The sequence below is a fragment of the Diabrotica virgifera genome, chromosome 2 (assembly GCF_917563875.1).
Source record: "Diabrotica virgifera virgifera chromosome 2, PGI_DIABVI_V3a".
Taxonomy (NCBI): domain Eukaryota; kingdom Metazoa; phylum Arthropoda; class Insecta; order Coleoptera; family Chrysomelidae; genus Diabrotica; species Diabrotica virgifera.
In genome coordinates this window covers 13,626,351-13,644,315 of record NC_065444.1, presented here as the reverse complement: position 1 = coordinate 13,644,315, position 17,965 = coordinate 13,626,351, and the positions used below count along the sequence as shown (strand labels likewise).

The window sequence follows — 17,965 nt, the reverse complement described above, 5'->3', positions numbered from 1 at the left end:
ATAATCACATAGAGACGACGAAATAGGAGAAAGCAAATAGAGGACACTTAGGCCACGCATTTACCTTCTCTTCGTCTAGGAAAAGGACCGAAAGACAGTTTCTAAATACTCACAAATTGAGTAAAAATGAAAAAGATAAAACCTGCCTTGAACCCTTTTATCTTTTTCATTTTTACTCAATTTGTGAGTATTTAGAAACTGTCTTTCGGTCCTTTTCCTAGACGAAGAGAAGGTAAATGCGTGGCCTAAGTGTCCTCTATTTGCTTTCTCCTATTTCGTCGTCTCTATGTGATTATATATTGTAAAATCCGGAGATATGGGATGCAGCCAGAAAGCAGTTTATTAACGAAAAGTCTTGGATTTAAAATATTGTTTATTATATTTTTATTTCAATTATTCTAATTGTTTAAAAAGTAGTAAACTTTGTATCTAGGGCTTTTCGTTTTCCTCGTAATACGAGAGATGTCGCTGTATTGCGTCTCAAAAGGCGGGTTCATCGCATCGCGATGGTTTGCTTTAAAAGAGGCAGAATGTTTGTATTCCCTTCAGAGTTGTGACTGCATAATCTTCACTGATGATGCATAAGGATGCTGAAATAGTTACTATATGGAGATGGTAGTCCAACTCTGAATCGAATATAAACAAAACCTGCCTTGAACCCTTTTATCTTTTTCATTTTTACTCAATTTGTGAGTATTTAGAAACTGTCTTTCGGTCCTTTTCCTAGACGAAGAGAAGGTAAATGCGTGGCCTAAGTGTCCTCTATTTGCTTTCTCCTATTTCGTCGTCTCTATGTGATTATATATTGTAAAATCCGGAGATATGGGATGCAGCCAGAAAGCAGTTTATTAACGAAAAGTCTTGGATTTAAAATATTGTTTATTATATTTTTATTTCAATTATTCTAATTGTTTAAAAAGTAGTAAACTTTGTATCTAGGGCTTTTCGTTTTCCTCGTAATAAGGAAAAAGATATCTTTTTATTAGTCAGTTAAAAGGAGATTGATTTTAAAATATTTTGTTAATGTATTATTAAATAAAAGTAAAACAAGTATAGCGTATGGAATGTTACCTATTTGGTGCGAAATTCATATACGGAATGTTAAATGTTTGTAGATAAAAAAGACGACTATTTTCGTCTGGTAGCACACAGCCCTAAACTTCAACAGAAATAACAGAATTGAATAGCTGAAACATAAATCTAAACATACTATACAACACGTGCAAGTCATTAAAAATTCAGCGAAAGCGAAATAGTCAAATAAAGAAATAATAAAGTCTCTCGAATCTATACCATACCATTCCATTTATAAATTTCGCATCAAATAACATTCCATATAAGTAGGTAATAATTTCAAGCTACCAGATGAGTGTTCCATATATACCGCCGAAACAATTGCCATAGCAAATGCATTTAGATACGTCCAGTCGAGAAACACACAGAATCATGTTATATTCACTGACAGTAAAAGTGCAGTTGACCGAATAACAAACTTGAAATCATCGAAAAACCTTACTAGCATAGAGGCAGAAATGTTAAAACTGAACTTTGAAGCAACAAAACAAAGGAAAACAATAACTGTAGTGTGGATTAAAGGGCACTCAGGAATAAAAGGTAATGATGCAGTGGATAAACTAGCCAAATCAGCCACTGACACAGGCTACCATCTAACCACCAATATTGTTCCATATACAGATCTTACCTCCAAGTTTACTTCACATTTAAAACAATTGTGGCAGCAAGAATATAATTCATCAGTCACAGGGCTTAACTATGTCGGCCACCAAAATAACATACCATTGAAAAGCTGGTTTCATGAATTAACCAAACGAAACTTCATTGTTACAATAAACAGAATAAGATCTAATCATGCTATGACTCCTTTGTACAAATATAAAATAGGACTGGATGAAAACCCATATTGTCCATGCGGAGAAGTTGGTGATATGAACCATGTAATCCTAGAATGTTCAAGAAATAAGAAGAGCATTGAATCATTTTTCGAAGAAATGGTAAATCTCAAATTCTGTTTGCCAACCAGTCTAAATTGTATAATTTTTAGTAATAATATTAACTTATATCAATGTTTGTATAATCATTTAATTCGTTGCAAAATGAAATTGTAAAAAACTAACACCATTGTAAGCAATTCTGCGATACAAAATATTATTGTAAGTGTGTTCACGAAAAAATTAACATAAAAAAAAATAATTAAAAAAAAAAGTTAAAAAAAAAGTAAAATAATGATAAACAAATAAAAAAAAACAAAAAAAAACAATGAAAAAAAAGGAAATATTTAAAACTAAACAAAAGACTACATAAATAAAGCATTAAAAAAACAAAAATATAATTAAAAAAAATAAAAAAAAAATATACATATAAAAAAATGCACTAAACAAACACACACATTTTACTAACACAATAACATTTATCCTAGGGTGTGAGAATTTGAAAAATCAATTTATTTATATTGGATCAAAAAAATGCTCCCTTTATATTTCATAAATAAAAAATAAGTCTGGCTAATTGGTTCATGCCAAAGCCAATTATAAAAAAAAAAGTAGGTAATAATTGTTTTATTTTCTTTAATAATATATTAACAAACTATTTTAAAATCAGTCTTCTTTAACCGACTTAATAAAAAGTCGTCTTTTTAGTCTACGAAATAACATTCCAAATAGGTACTATAATTGTTTTATTTTTATTTAATAATACATTAACAAGTAGTATTTTAAAATCAATCTCCTTTTAACTTACTAATAAAAAGTTATCTTTTTCCGTCTAAGAATATTAACATTCCGTATATGCGTTTGGCACCTCGCCGCGTATTGGTTGAAATATGACTGCGTGCTGCAAAGAAACAATAGAAAACTCCTAGGTGCCAAATATATATACGGAATGTTTAGATGCGACCCGTAGTTACCTAGGGATGCCTAGGGTTGTGAAACCTGAGTAATGTCAAAAAAAGATGCTCAGAACAACATGGTTGGATGACATGGAAGACGACCTGAAATCCTTGAATATAAGACAGTAGAGAAGGACACAAGAGAGATCTGAATGGAAGGACATAGCCAGACAGCCAAAGACTCTAGATAGCACTAATTGTTATCTAGAGTCCATTTAGAGAGGTTTTCATTAGGATCAGCAACCCTCATAGTTGTGAGTTCTGCATTGCGATGATGGAAATCACATTAAGTTCAAACATCACATAATATTATCTACAACAATGCAATAATATATTATTATATAATAAATCACCATTTAAAGGGTTTAAACCCATATATTTATAGTGGCTCAACCATGTATATTTTGTAAGCAACACTAATGAAGGAATTAGCATTTTAAAATGTTCTGTGATGTAGCCTGAAAGAGTCTTTTTAATAAAATATATTGTACTTTTATAAAGGATTTTTAATAAAACATTTTTATGGATATCTCCTACTTACTTTAGGTGAATTGCGTTGTGCAAGCGAATGCCGTCGGCACTGCCACAAATTTGAATAAGATCTTCTCTGGACATCCTGAACATATCGTCTCCTGAAAATCTTTCAAATGTGTCCAAGTACTTTTCGAATCTGTTCAGGGACAACCACTTCGTGGTTTCTTCCGGGGAGGAATATTGAGTCAACTGGATAATATTCTGCAAAGAGTTTTACATGAGTGTTAACATAAATGTATTTATGAATTTATCTTTTCATGTGTTCCTTTACGTATAGTCCCTATCGAGATATTTGAGAAAACCTTAATCTTAAGCTTATTGCAAAGTCATTTGTATTTGAATTGTGTGGTTACGTTTCCGGTACAGGTATAAAGTAATCTCTTGTTAATCTATCATACTTTTAATTATTATTATACCTGCTATTCAGTATCTTTACCTCTCGAAATTTAAGGATACTGCTCAAATACAAATGACTTTGTAATATGATTAAAATACGGATTTATCAAATCATTTGTTGGCAAGTATAAAAATGGTTTTAACTTACGTTGGTATGTACAACTTCCTTATGTTCCAATCCAGGACTAGATATTATTTTAGGAATAATTTTCCCACTATCTGCCGAAGTATCTGCCTTGGACACAAGTAAATTATTATTCTGAACTGGAGGGTTACTGAAAAAAGAAAAAAATCATTAACGATAGTTATTGTTTATAGAAAAACAAATTAGGTCATGATTAGGTTTTAATTTGTCTCTGTTTGGAAAAGTATTGTATTTAATTAAATATTTTATTATATTTTGTTTTATTATCCGTAATATTTTTAACAGATAACCTTATTTAAGAGCTAATTTCGTATCTTTAAATTGCCACGTTTAAAATGGGCTGAATGTTCATTAAGTCGAAGAACCACTGGTCATTAATTACCCCAGAATGCTCGAGAAAGCCCAAAACGCTTCTAAAAGATCGATATCTTGAGACTTCGTCTAATTTATTGCATCTCTCAAGAAGGGGGTTGCGTACACAATGTTGTACAGAAGCCTGAGATACCAGAGAAGATTAAGAATAATCTAATTTATTATGCCTTTTCAACAGAGAATCACAGAATCATATATACCAATTAAATATCTCTCTTAAACACTAGGTAAAGTTTATGAGAGGATCCTTAAATAAAGAATAGTATAATAGAAGCACATTTGGACATCAACATCAGAGGCGCCCTAGGCAGGATAAGAAGCAGAGCAAATCTCCTGGGTGTATTGACTGGAAAATTTGAAAACACTTCATCAAAAACTTTCTTGTACACCTACAAAACACTTTTTTTTTCCTTTTATGGCCTTTGGGAACTGCGCCCATTTAGCCAGCAACACTTCTTGAAATCGACGGCTCACCATACTACAAAACACTTAATAGGCCAGTTATCGAATACATCATTCTGTCTACCGAAAAAAAGTCAGTATTAGTCCACCCTCTTGCTAATTTCTCCACTAAAGAGAATAGGATTCGTTCTCTCGGTAAAAGATAAGTCTTACGTACGACAGACAGCTCGAACATCAGAGCTAAAGAGGCCCTGAAAACTCCTTACCATCTTCTAGGGCAGTGGTCGGCAAAGTGCGGAAATATCCACGGAAAGCGCAATATTTTCATTTAAAAAAAACTTCGTAGGAAAAACATTACCTCTACATCTTATTCCGATAAATTAGCTTTTATTTACACTTACAAACTAGCATTTTTGTCAAAAATCCTCTTAAGAGGATCGGTACGTATTTTCGGCTGCAATGCTATTCAAATGGGGATTAATTTTTTTCGAATCCTGAGAAAACTAATAAGTATTTTTGAAAAATTTAAACGCAGAATGAAAGATTACGTTATTAGCGAGGGCCGAAAGTCCCTGAGAACTTCTATAACGTTTATTTTAATCAGTTACAGGGGTGAAAAACTAAGAGAAAATGTAGTGTGATTTTTAATTTCAAATATATCATTCAAAATAAACTTTTTATTTATTCTAAGGGACTTTCGGCCCTCGGTAATAATTTAGTCTTTCATTCTGCGTTTAAATTTTTCAGAAATATTTATTGGTTTTTTTAGGATTCGAAAAAAATGAACACAATGCCGTGGTAATATTTTCCAAATCTATCTTTGTCTTACAACGCACTCAGCTGAATATAATATTGTCAGCATATATTGTCAGTCGGACACTAACAATCAGTGACAATTTTAAATATTTGACATTGCATCGGGAATATGTTGAGTTATTGATTAAATATTATTGATATATACGCTCTGAGCTTCGCTGGTGTCGTTCCTCATCATAGTCATTAACATCTTAGTAGATGTGTTGTGGTTCATAATTGGGCTTCAGCAGCTCGGACAGTTTGATTGATAATATTTCTCCACTGGTCGCGGTCATCAGTTACATGTATTGCCTCAGTATACTGTTTGTTGAGAAGCTTTTTAGTAATGTCCGCCCATCGCTGTGGAGATCTTCCGCGTTGGCGTTGAGTCTGAGGCCTTCCTTGGACCACCAACCGCTCCATTTTGTGATCACTCCGATGGATATGACCAAAGAACTTTAAAATTCTAGAGTAAACGGTACTGGAGAGACGCTGATCCGGTTTAATTTCATCCAGAACCGAGATATTTGTACGGCGAGCCGTCCATGGAATTCGAAGCAGGCGTCTCCATGTCCACATTTCAAAGGCGTCTATACGTCGTCTATCTGATTCTTTGACTGTCCATGTCTCGCATGCATAGTAAAATATGGAAAAGACCAGAGTTGAAACGAGTCTCTTTTTGTGTCGTTCCTAGCGGTTATTAATTCAACTTTTACCGGTAATTTTTAAATTTATTATTTAATTGTCATCGCTTAATATTTACAACGCAAAAAAGTAATTAAATTGTAATAGATTTTTTTAAGATTTTGCTAATCATTTTGACGTTCTATTGATAAAATATGAAGTTCTTACTTCGGATACTTTCACAATTATCGTGTAGATGGCGCTAAGATTAATTTATAATTACATATTACGGAACATTAAAAAAACTTAAATTCAGTATTTAAGACTTAAGTATATTTAAGGTAAAAATATATACCACAGCTTTGACCAACTAATATTTTTTATAATTAATGTTTTTAATTTTAATTTTAAATTAATCACTTTGACATTTATGTCAAATTTCCGGTAAACGTTTACAGACTTGCCACTACTGGCGCTCGCGAATTTGTAAATATTCCCTCTACGTACGAGCTCACAGCGTATAGTGTATTTGATAAATAATTGATTTAAGACGTAAACTTAATAAAAAGTTATTTATTGTGTATTATTTGTGGAAGATCCTAGCAGAGAATACATCAGGATAATATATTCTGTGATCCAAGTATTTTGTTGTTAAAGATGTTCAAAATTGTAAGCGTTCCATAACAATATATTATTAAAAAATCACTTTAACACTTTTCCTCTTTTCTCGATTGAGTATTAGTCTTTGTTGTACAAATAAATTATTACAATCGTTGAATACATAGTTAGTGAAAAAATTATCACATTTATTAACTGAATTAATAATTTGCAATTATAAAAATAACTGATGGATTCGACCGTTACTTGATGGAAGTTCATTTTATCTAACAATAAAACACTGAAAACGTTTGTTTTCTATACTTCCACAAAATTTATTATAACTAAGTGACTACAGCTGTTTCGGCGGAGTGCCTTTCTCAAGTGATATAGTTTACAATGTGTTTGCCTTTTTTAAGTCTTCAACTGAAGAGGTTGAGGAGTGGGGAGCTGTTTGTCTCGAGTTGGTCATTCAGAATTATATCTGTATTTTTCAGTTTATTAATTTCCATAGATTCTAAAAAAGATAGCTTAAGGCCTTTATTTTGAATATGTAGAATTTGAAACTCTTCATTGAAAGAATGATTATGATCTAGAAGGTGAAGTGCGTATGTAGAAGTGTCTGTTTTTCTATTGTTGAATGCCCTTTTGTGTTCTGCTATCCGTTTGTCAAAAGTTCTGCCAGTTTGACCGATGTACGTTTTCGGACAGTCACCACAAGTTAGTTTGTACACACCACTCTGTAGTTGCTTTCTCTTTCGGCTTTTATTGTTCTTAATATATTTGCTTAAGATGTTGTTAGTTCTGAAAGCTGGTGTTATTCCTTTCTTTTTTATGTATCTGGCTATCTTTGTTGTTATCTTGCCAGTATATGTGAGAGAGCAGAAGGTACTGGGTTCTTTCTGTGGTGGTGGATACACTAATTTCAGGGCTTTCTTATGGAGTTTTTGGTTTAAAATTTTGTTAACTGTTTGTTCGTTATAGCCGTTGTTTACTGCTATTTGTTTAATGATGTTTAGTTCTATCAGCCGAAACAGCTGTAGTCACTTAGTTATAATAAATTTTGTGGAAGTATAGAAAACAAACGTTTTCAGTGTTTTATTGTTATATAAAAATAACAGTTACCCAAGAACATTCAAAACCCATCTCTTTAAATTAATGATGACATTTTCAACTAGAATGACATTCTAATAATGTTTACATATCCATACCAGTGTGAATTTTACTACACGTAATTTGCCGTGTAAAGACAGAAAAAGTAGGGATACACGTAAAATATTTGCGAATTATGTACCCATAGCCTTAATGCTACGATAACCGAATTGAAATTTTCTTCTTTTGAAATTTTCATTAATAGCTTTGAAATACAATTTCTGGATTTAAGAACAAGGAGGTACGGCGCTCTAAATTCGAACGTCTTTTTGTTGAATTGGAAATATTGGAGAAGAAAAAAATGTTCACAACACAAGTGGTCTGCTTTGAATCACCTGGAGAAGGAAGACATAATAATTTTCAACGCTTATAATAGTATTTCTGATTCTTATGATGAGCTAAAAAAGCTCACGTTTAAAAAAATGGATTTTGCGCAAAAAATACAGTGTTGGAGTAAATAAAACCTTACAAAAGGAAAGAAAATAGAAGTTTCTATACAATGATTAAAAACGAAGATATCGCCAAAAACAAAAAAACACGTTTTAATTTTTTAGGGAGTTATGGATGGGGCTAGGGCTAGGGTTTTAAAAATTAATACTTTTTGATGTAGAACATGTGGTTTTTTATTTTTGGAATATTACTGGGAGCACTTTTCACTATATTAACCTTTAGTTTTATTTAGTGTAATAAAAGTTTGCTGAATAAGCAGATTTGGCTCCCTTTTTGTTTTAAATTGTTTTAATGTTCATATTTGGCTCTTTGGCCAAAAAGTTTGCCGACCACTGGCCTAGGGCTTATTCTCACCAAACGCATTAAGAAAAAAACTTACATTCTCTCCAACCAAGCTTCTCCACCTGGCTGGTAATTAACTTCCTGATGAGTATTACGACGTCCTAGACTAGAAGAAAGTCGCTTATCGCAGATAATAATACTAAGCTACAAGCCAAAAACGTGATTAAGGAACCGATCCGATGTATAGCTGGTAACATCTGCCTGAGGTGCATTCTGGTCACGATTTGGTTGGTTTCTCCTTCAAAACACGGCAACACCCTTCTTAACTGTTTGCATACTACTTTGGTCACGTACTATTGATGCGATTGGTTATGCAAGAGAAAATGTAAAGAAAAAGAGGACCGGGGAAACGAGGCATGTCATGGTAGAAAAATTTAAACCAGTGGAGTGGAAAAACAGCGATAGAACTCTTCAAAACTAATGCAGAGAGAGAAAAAACGGCCGTGATGATCGCCAACATAATTAAGGGGTTACATAGGTCTTGCGGGTAAAAAAAGTGACTTAAAAAAATTATATCTCGAAAACTACAATTTATTTTTATTTATAATTGGAACATGTAAACGTATAGTACTTAAGGTACACTCAAAAAAATGTTCAGCCAAAAATATTCATTTTTGTAGAGTTGACTGCAATTTTTCGACAACAGCCCTTTTTTTGCGGTGGGAGCATAACTAAGTCCAGTCTCATCTGAAATCACAAAATTTCTTGTAGTTTATACCTCTGGCTAGTGAATGAACGAAGGAATTTTTATTAGGTGAAGTTGTTTTTGTTTTATAAAAAAAAACTACTTTAAAAATGGTCATTTTTGGAAAAAATGAGAAAAATTGGGGTCGAAAATGTGTTCAAACTTATGTAAAATCTTCAAATTTAATTTTTTTTAAATTCCTTCGTTAATTCACTAGCCTAAGGTATAAGCTACAAGAAACTTTTTCATTTCAGATGAGACTGGACTTAGTTATGCTGCCCACCGCAAAAAAGGGCTGTTGTCGAAAAATTGCAGTCAACTCTACAAAAATGAATATTTTTGGCTAAAATTTTTTTTGAGAGTACCTTAAGTACTATACTTTCACATGTTCCAATCATAAATAAAATAAATTTTTAGTTTTCGAGATATAATTTTTTTAAAAAGTCACTTTTTTTACCCGCAATACCTATGTAACCCCTTAAAGGATGAGGCACACGAAGAAGAACCATATAACAAATAGACAGATTCGCTATCGTTTAAGCAAATAAAGGGAGCTACTCAACGCTAGAGCTAGAATCAGAAATTCTTTTCCCAACTCGTAATATCAGGCAAAATTGAAGGAAAACGCGATTTTAATTGTTCAGAAATATATGGCATTGAGGGTTTAAATTTAGAATATTGTGTTTTAGACTATTTGAACTTTCTACCAAATATCCTAAAGAAATGTCGGGTAGGGTAATAAAGTTATAATCAAGATTCATTTTCAAATATTTATTAAAAAAACAACAAATATAAAGTATAATATGTATATGTATTGCATTTTGTTAATTAATTAAATTAGTTTTATTAAATTTGGTAAATAAATATGAGTAAACGTAGAGAATTAAAAAAATCAACGCAATATTTTAGTTGTTAAGCATAACATGAGATACACATGTTCTAAAAATAAATTTTTGGATTATCTAAACTTAAATAGCAATTTATAGTTACTTATAGTGTTTCAAGTTCTACAGGTTATTGCACCAGATATTACTAGATTTAAACACGAATATACTTTAATTTTTAATCAAGTTATTGTAGAAATGACAGGAAATTACCACCAGAAAGCGGTTCGCAATTGTAGAAACTGTAAATTGTATTGCCATGGAAAACTAAACCAGTTCGTAATAAAATTTATTATCCTCAATAGTACATCAAAAGGTGACAGAATCTAAATTTAAATACCGGGTGTCCACTTATATTTTCCCCCATTTTAAGTGTATATAACTTCTAAACGACTCAAGAAACATGTTTTCGCTGAAATGTTTTATTTTACTAAAAGTTTTGTTTGAATGGATTGAGTTTTTTATATCGCTTTTAAATAAAAAATGGCGGATTTTTGAAAAAACGTTGACTTTTTTTTTAATGAAACACCCAGTATTTTTTTTTGTAAATTGAAAGAACGGGCATTTACCTATCCAACGCTATAAACATTTTTAAAATCGGTTGTCAAATGATTGAGTAATTGATTGAGTAAATGATTGAGTGAAAATCACATAACATATCAATTTGCTTTATCATCATGTGTTATTTAGTTATGTGATATCCACGTTGCACCTCTCATTTTAAAACTTAATTACTCAGTCATTTGACAACCGATTTTAAAAAAATTTATATCGCTGGATAGGTGAATCACCGTTCTTTCGATTTACAAAAAAATATACTGGGTGTTCCATTAAAAAAAAAGTCAACGTTTTTTTTAAATCCGCCATTTTTTCGTAATTGAAAGCGATATAAAAAATTCAATATATTCAAACAAAACTTTTACTGAAATAAAACATTTCAGCGAAACCGCATATTTCATTCTTGAGTCGTTTAGAAGTTATAGGCAGTTAAAATGGGGGAAAATATAAGTGGACATCCGGTATAATATGTGAACAGCTTATTTCAGGAAGGGATCTGAGCCCGTTTTTTGTTATTTTTTGTTAAAGGTCAAGGCATATTATCATGTACGAATCGTTTCCAGCACGCAGCGTTTAGTTTCCGAAAAATATTGATTTTAATGGTTTTAAATATGAACAATTCACACTGTCTGGAACGTATCGGATCAGACACCTCTTTGTAAAATAAGGTTTTTCGGAGACTACGCTACGTGCTGGAAACGATTCGTGCATGATAATATGCCGGGACCTTTAGAGTGGATTCATTCCCTATGATGGTAGACACATCGCATCGTTTATGGTAGAAAGGGACCCGATTCATTCTATTATAATAAAGAAATCACAACACCTGTTTCACACACGTAAGGTCGAGGCATATTATCATGCACGAATCGTTTCCAGCACGTAGCGTAGTCTCCGAAAAACCTGATTTTACAAAGAGGTGTTTGATACGATACGTTCCAACAGTGTGAATTGTTCATATTTAAAACCATTAAAATCAATATTTTTCGGAAAGTAAACGCTACGTGCTGGAAACGATGTGTGCATGATAATATGCCGCGACCTTAAGACTTTTGAACGTGCGATGGCTTGAAACGTTCGGCGAAGGGAGAAAGGTTCTCGAGCCACTATTGGAATGTCATCGTGACTTTTAAACCATCGCAGTTCAAAATTCTTAGTGTGTGAAACGAGGGTATGGCCTACTTTTCGTTTACTAAAGAAAAGGAGCCAAGTCAGTGACAGGTACTTTTCATCATTCGTCAAGGAATCATTAGAATATTATTGTTGATAGTAACTTGTAGCAATGTTTAGTGTTTTAACAATATATGCTGTAATGCTTTATAATGAACTATGATTGAAACATGAAAATAAATTTTTTACTAGAGCGAGTCTGTAATTTTATTACAGAAAGGTACATAAGTAGATAAAAAACACAGATAAATAAATTTTTTATAAATGAACAATATTATTAAATTGGAAATTATTACATACTTAGTTCTAATCTACTTGTACGGATGTACCTAGTTTACTTAAGAAAAAATTATTATGGCACAAGACTAATGATTTTCATATCCAGACAGTCTTTTTGCACATTTCTCGAAAGTTTGTTAACATGACTCGAGTTCATTTCTGAAATAAGCTGTTCATGCATACCTATTCTTGTTATTTATGTGACATCTTTTAAATGTACATCTTCCACAACTCTTTCCTATATTTTTCTTTGATTTCTCATTTGAAGTTATAACTTTCACTTCTCATGGAATTTTCCAGATGTTTAGATACACGGAATTTTATAAGTAATTTACGAAAGAAGAAATGGATTCCCCCAGAAAACAACGACCTATATGAAGATAGGTATAGTCCGTCCGCTATAACTTTTCCCATGCGGTACGATTCATTTTCAATCAAATTAAGTCAAAACAGAAAGTGAAACGTACGCCGATGTGTGTAGTATATAGTATACAGTATACAAAATGTATATACACATCGACGTTCGTTTCAACTTATGTTTTGACTTAATTTGATTGAAAATGAATCGTACCGCATGGGAAAAGTTATAGCGGACGGACTATACACTATCCAGACCTATACAAGATTACAAAATGGAAGATTTGAACAAGCAAATACATAATGGTATAATAAAGGCACTAAAAGAAACGGAAAGGGAGTGTTATCTGACCATCGTGACCAATAAAGAAAAATGAAGCGAAAATATCAAAGAACTTGATCTAAATCGATATATCCACGATCACTCCGAAAAGACAAGAGAAAGCAATACAAGAGAAATAACTAAAATAATTCAAGAAAACAAAAGTTTAAAAGTTTTGATACAGAATATTCAATCATAACCCAAAAAAACTTCAATCAATTCAATTTTCGAACTTTGGCTGCCCTTAAGCCAAGGAGAATATAGCAAGAACTAGGTCATGAAGCACCCGCCTTATTTGCCAGATTTAGCACCCTGTGTCTTCTACCTATTCCCAAAAATCTAATCCTGCTTTAAAAGCAACCCACCGTGAGTCATGACAGAGCATACGAAAATACATACTTAACAGTAGGTATGTCATAAGATGAGAACGGCTTCGCACAGTGAACTATTCGCATGGAGCAATGTAGGAATGCGAGAAGAGTATACTGAATGGATAAAATGATTAAAATTATAAAAAGACGGTAAAGAGAATCGGACACCTATCGATTCACACTGGAATCTATATTACTGTAAAAAATTTAAAATATTCTAGCAAGTTATAATAATATTAGGCCAGGGTAATAAGACAAAAATATACCCTGTTGGTGACACTTCAGCAGCCAGGGTACTGAAGCGTTTTTTCGACAAGTAATACCTATAGGAACAAATTGTAAGTATTTCCTGCATAGGATTTGGCGGCCATTTTTATTTATAAACAATTAACTGTCAAAAAATGGCATTTTCCCTTTTTTTTCAAATCAATGGAAAACAGTGAAACTTATGATTTTTTTAGTACAAATATCTTTGATATTATGGAAAAAGCTTTAAAATGACATATTACAAAGTTTGATATACTTATTTATTATTAATATAATTGCGAAAAAAGGTCGGAATTGCAAAAACAAATATTTTCGCAATAACTGTTGTAAAAATTAGTGTACAGGTTTGAAATATTTGTCAAATGAGGGTTCTTTGGTGCTTAATATGTGGTAAAATTTTCAAAGCGATTCATTCAATTGTTTAAATTTTATTCGAATTGTTTATCTCAGAGAGCATTTTTTTTGCAATAACATAAGTCAGAAAAAAATGACGTTAGAACCATTCCACAGGTGTCAAATGGAAGAGCATGAGCTATATTTTCAACCTGGATTAAAAAAGCGAATAAAAATGCATTTATTAATAATAAATAATTATGCAAAAGTATCGTAAATCTTTCTTTATAAACTTTTTGGATAACTTTTTACAAAAAAAATTAACTTTTTTACCCTCTTTTAAGTGCACAACTACCAAGTAATGTTATTTATATCATAATTGATAAAAAATTGTAATAAATATATATAATTTCTTATATAACAAAATAAAAAGTTTATACGGAAAGATTTACGGTACTTTTGCATAATTATTTATTACTAATTAATGCATTTTGTATTCGCTTTTTTAAAACCAGGTTGAAAATATAGCTCATGCTCTTTCATTTGACACCTTTGGAATGTCTAATGTCATTTTTTTCTGACTTATGTTATTGCAAAAAAAATGCTCTCTGGGATAAACAATTTGAATAAAATTTAAACAATTGAATGAATCGCTTTGAAATTTTTATCACAAATTAAGCACCAAAGAACCCTTATATGACAAAAATTTCAAAGCTGTACACTAATTTTTCCAATAGATATTGCGAAATAATTTTTTTTTTGCAATTCCGACCTTTTTTCGCAATTACGTTAACAATAAATGAGTATATCAAACTTTGTAACACGTCATTTTAAAGATTTTTCCATAATTTCAAAGATATTTGTACTAAAAAAACTATGTTTCACTGTTTTCCATTGATTTGAGAAAAAAGGGAAAAATGCCATTTTTTGACACTTAATTGTTTATAAATAAAAATGGCCGCCAGATCCTACGCAGGAAATAGTTACAATTTGCTCTTATAGGTATTAGCTGTCGAAAAAACGCTTCAGTACCCTGGCTGCTCGAGTGTCATGGGAAAAACCTTATTACCCTGGACTATATATTCGATTTTGGTATTTATATAATTTATTCTTAAATAGTAGTGCCCGTTTTTAACTTAATAATAAAGACAGTATATTTGAATTAAGCTTGTCCTGTACGAGTGCATTCCATTGAAGACACAACCATCAGTGTTTGCATCAATTAAATATCAACACAAAAAACGTTAACGACATGGCAATTTAACAATCAAACAGATAGGCCTCCATCCTGTTTATTACGACATATTTTTAGATTCGAATTATATTCATTTAAATTGAAGCTAAATATAGATTTAGAAAGTGTAACATACTGTGCCAAGATGCAATTAAATGAAATAAATTGATTGTTTGGGTTCCATATTAGCGACATTCCTTAGTATTCATATTTGAGAATCTAACAAGCTACCACAGTTACATAAGAATTTTCCAACATTATCATCAAAGATCAGCTGTTCCTATACCTATATTTTTATGACTATACAATGTTGCCTAACCATCTAGGTAATTTTTAAAATAAGCAAAAAATGTAACAACCCCTTGAAAGTTACATGCATTTTTCAGATCACGTAATTTTATTTTTTTGATTTGTAGGCGGGATTAGTCTAAGCTTAATTCAAGTTTGTGGGGTCATCACCCTTGTCCCCCGGCCGCCGTTTTGGAAAAGCGGGTGCAAAGGATTTTACTTCTACTGTCCGTCAAGTTTTAAATATAGGCTATTGATTATGTTCAAAATAAGAGAGCTAAAAAGAACTATAACGTTAACGGGATTTTATCGTTTCATATGGCCAATGAACCTCTAAATATGAAAAAACCGCGGAGTGCTACCATTTAAAGGAGTGCATTTTTGAGAAACGGGTGAAACAGTCCCAAGGCACAGGGTGAATTAGCGTGAGCTCTATGCACTTTTGGTACAAACACGTCTACAGAAAAATTGTTCCAGGTTAAATTTACTATCGAAATATCACCTTTTTAAAGTCAAAAATTATTTTTTTTTACAAAAATACATTCACAAAAAAAAACACGAAAGAAAGCAATTTTGTTTTTTCCTCCATTATAGATATAGGTATTGGCATTGCTTCACAGAAAAAAAAACTTCCATCCTTCCTCTTTAAAATGATGTTTGGTAAAAGTCTCTAGGATTTATAGCTTCCGAAATATGATTTTTCAAAGTTTGCCGCTCACAGCATTTTTGGGCCATTTTCCCCATTATTTCGCAAACATTGTTCTGTAACTTTTTTCTACGCATTTCTAGGTATATGCAATGGAACATTTAGTAGAAAGAGAAGTCAATTACCAAGTTATGGTTTTACAAAGTTTTATACTTTAATGATTTTTGATTGTACGATTATTTTTTAAATTTCTAATTTCTAACTTTTTTAAAAATTTTTAAACAAGATATCCGTAATTTGAGAAAAATTTTGAAATTTATTTTTTCAATTAGATGAATATAATTGCATATTAGAACATAATTTTTAATTCCAAACAACTTTTCTTAATAACATTTTTCAATATTGTGAAATATAAAGGTACTTTACTCTTGAGCGAAATTCATATTTTTCAACATACCTCGTATACTATTGATAACATTTTATATCTTATGATTGCATGTTAGGTTTTAGACTAAGCAGAGCATTTTATAAAGAATAATTTTGTTTTCATAAAGTTACTTAATAAAAAAGTTTTCCATAATGGTTCTAACTTAGTGGGACATATTGAAGGTGTATATGTTACAATTTGAAAAAGCATATCTTGTTTAAAAATTTATGATGATTGAAGGTAATTGACTTTTCTTCCTACTAAATGTACTATTGCATATACCTAAAGCTGCGTAGAAAAAGTTACAGAACAATGTTTGCTAAATAACAAGGAAAAATTATATTTCGGAAACTATAAATCCTAGAGACTTCTACCAAACGTTGTTTTAAAGAGAAATGATAGAAGTTTTTTTTCTGTATGTTGTTCTGAAGCTATTTTCTTGTGGCATTTTTGTAATTAACTAGTTTTGATGGGAAATAAGCCTCAATTTTACTAAAAAAATGATTTTACTTTTTTTTCTGTGAAGCAACGCTTATAGATATATCCCAGTGGAAAAAAGTTATGGGACAAAAAACAAAATTGCTTTCTTTCGTGTTGTTTTTTGCCATTTTTTTAATATATTTTTGTAAAAAAATATTTTTGACCTTAAAAGGTGATATTTTGATAGAAAATTTAACATGGAACAATTTCTCTGTAAACGTGTTTGTACCAAAAGTCCATAGAACTCACCCTAATTCACCCTGTGCCTAGGGACTAATTTACCCTTTCCCCAAATACGCACCCCTTTAAATTGTAGCACTCTGGGTTTTTTTCATATTTAGAGGTGCATTAACCATATGAAACAATAAAACCCCGTTAACATTGTATGTAGTTCCTTTCTACAGTACATAATCAATAGTCTAATATGGCGCCGTCATTGCAGAGCATTTTTGTTGTTTCTTATCATGTTTTTTAAATATCAATTATTATGAAAATTATGTTAATTTTCATACTCAGGGGGTTTTTGAGGTGTCAGAACAGGAATATTGAGTCAGGGAAGCTGTAAGAGTTATGCGTGTCATCTCCTGGAGTTTTATGGAAATTCGTTATGAAAATAGTTGAAACTTGTTATCCTGAGGTATTTGAGATCCCTGAACACAAATATTGCTTCGGCGATGCTGTACGAGGTACCTGGTGCCCGCTATCTACGTCATCTCCCTGGAGTTTTATGAAAATTTGTTCTGAAACTAGTAGTGGAGTCAATGAAGGTGGATATGAGCTATTACCTCCGATTTCGTTGAACCTCCATAGATTTTCATGAAAATTGGTGAGTGGTTAGAGGATATCTCAAGGAACAAAGGTGACATGGTGCCAACTTGCGCTTTTACTCTGGGGGTGGATGCCACCCCTTCTCGGGGGTAAAAATTATTTTATTAAAAATAACCCCATAA

General features: G+C 31.7%; 1 protein-coding gene across 1 annotated transcript in view; it reads right to left on the bottom strand.

Moving 5' to 3' along the window:
• LOC114338447 (transcription factor CP2-like protein 1) overlaps positions 1 to 17,965 on the bottom strand; it is a 126,351-nt gene that overhangs the window by 8,154 nt on the left and 100,232 nt on the right. Inside the window, exons 10-11 of the mRNA XM_028289051.2 lie at positions 3,984 to 4,110; positions 3,447 to 3,640 (exon numbers count right to left, since the gene is read on the bottom strand). Coding sequence (XP_028144852.2) covers positions 3,447 to 3,640; positions 3,984 to 4,110 — 321 coding nt within the window. The remainder of the gene's footprint in view (positions 1 to 3,446; positions 3,641 to 3,983; positions 4,111 to 17,965) is intronic.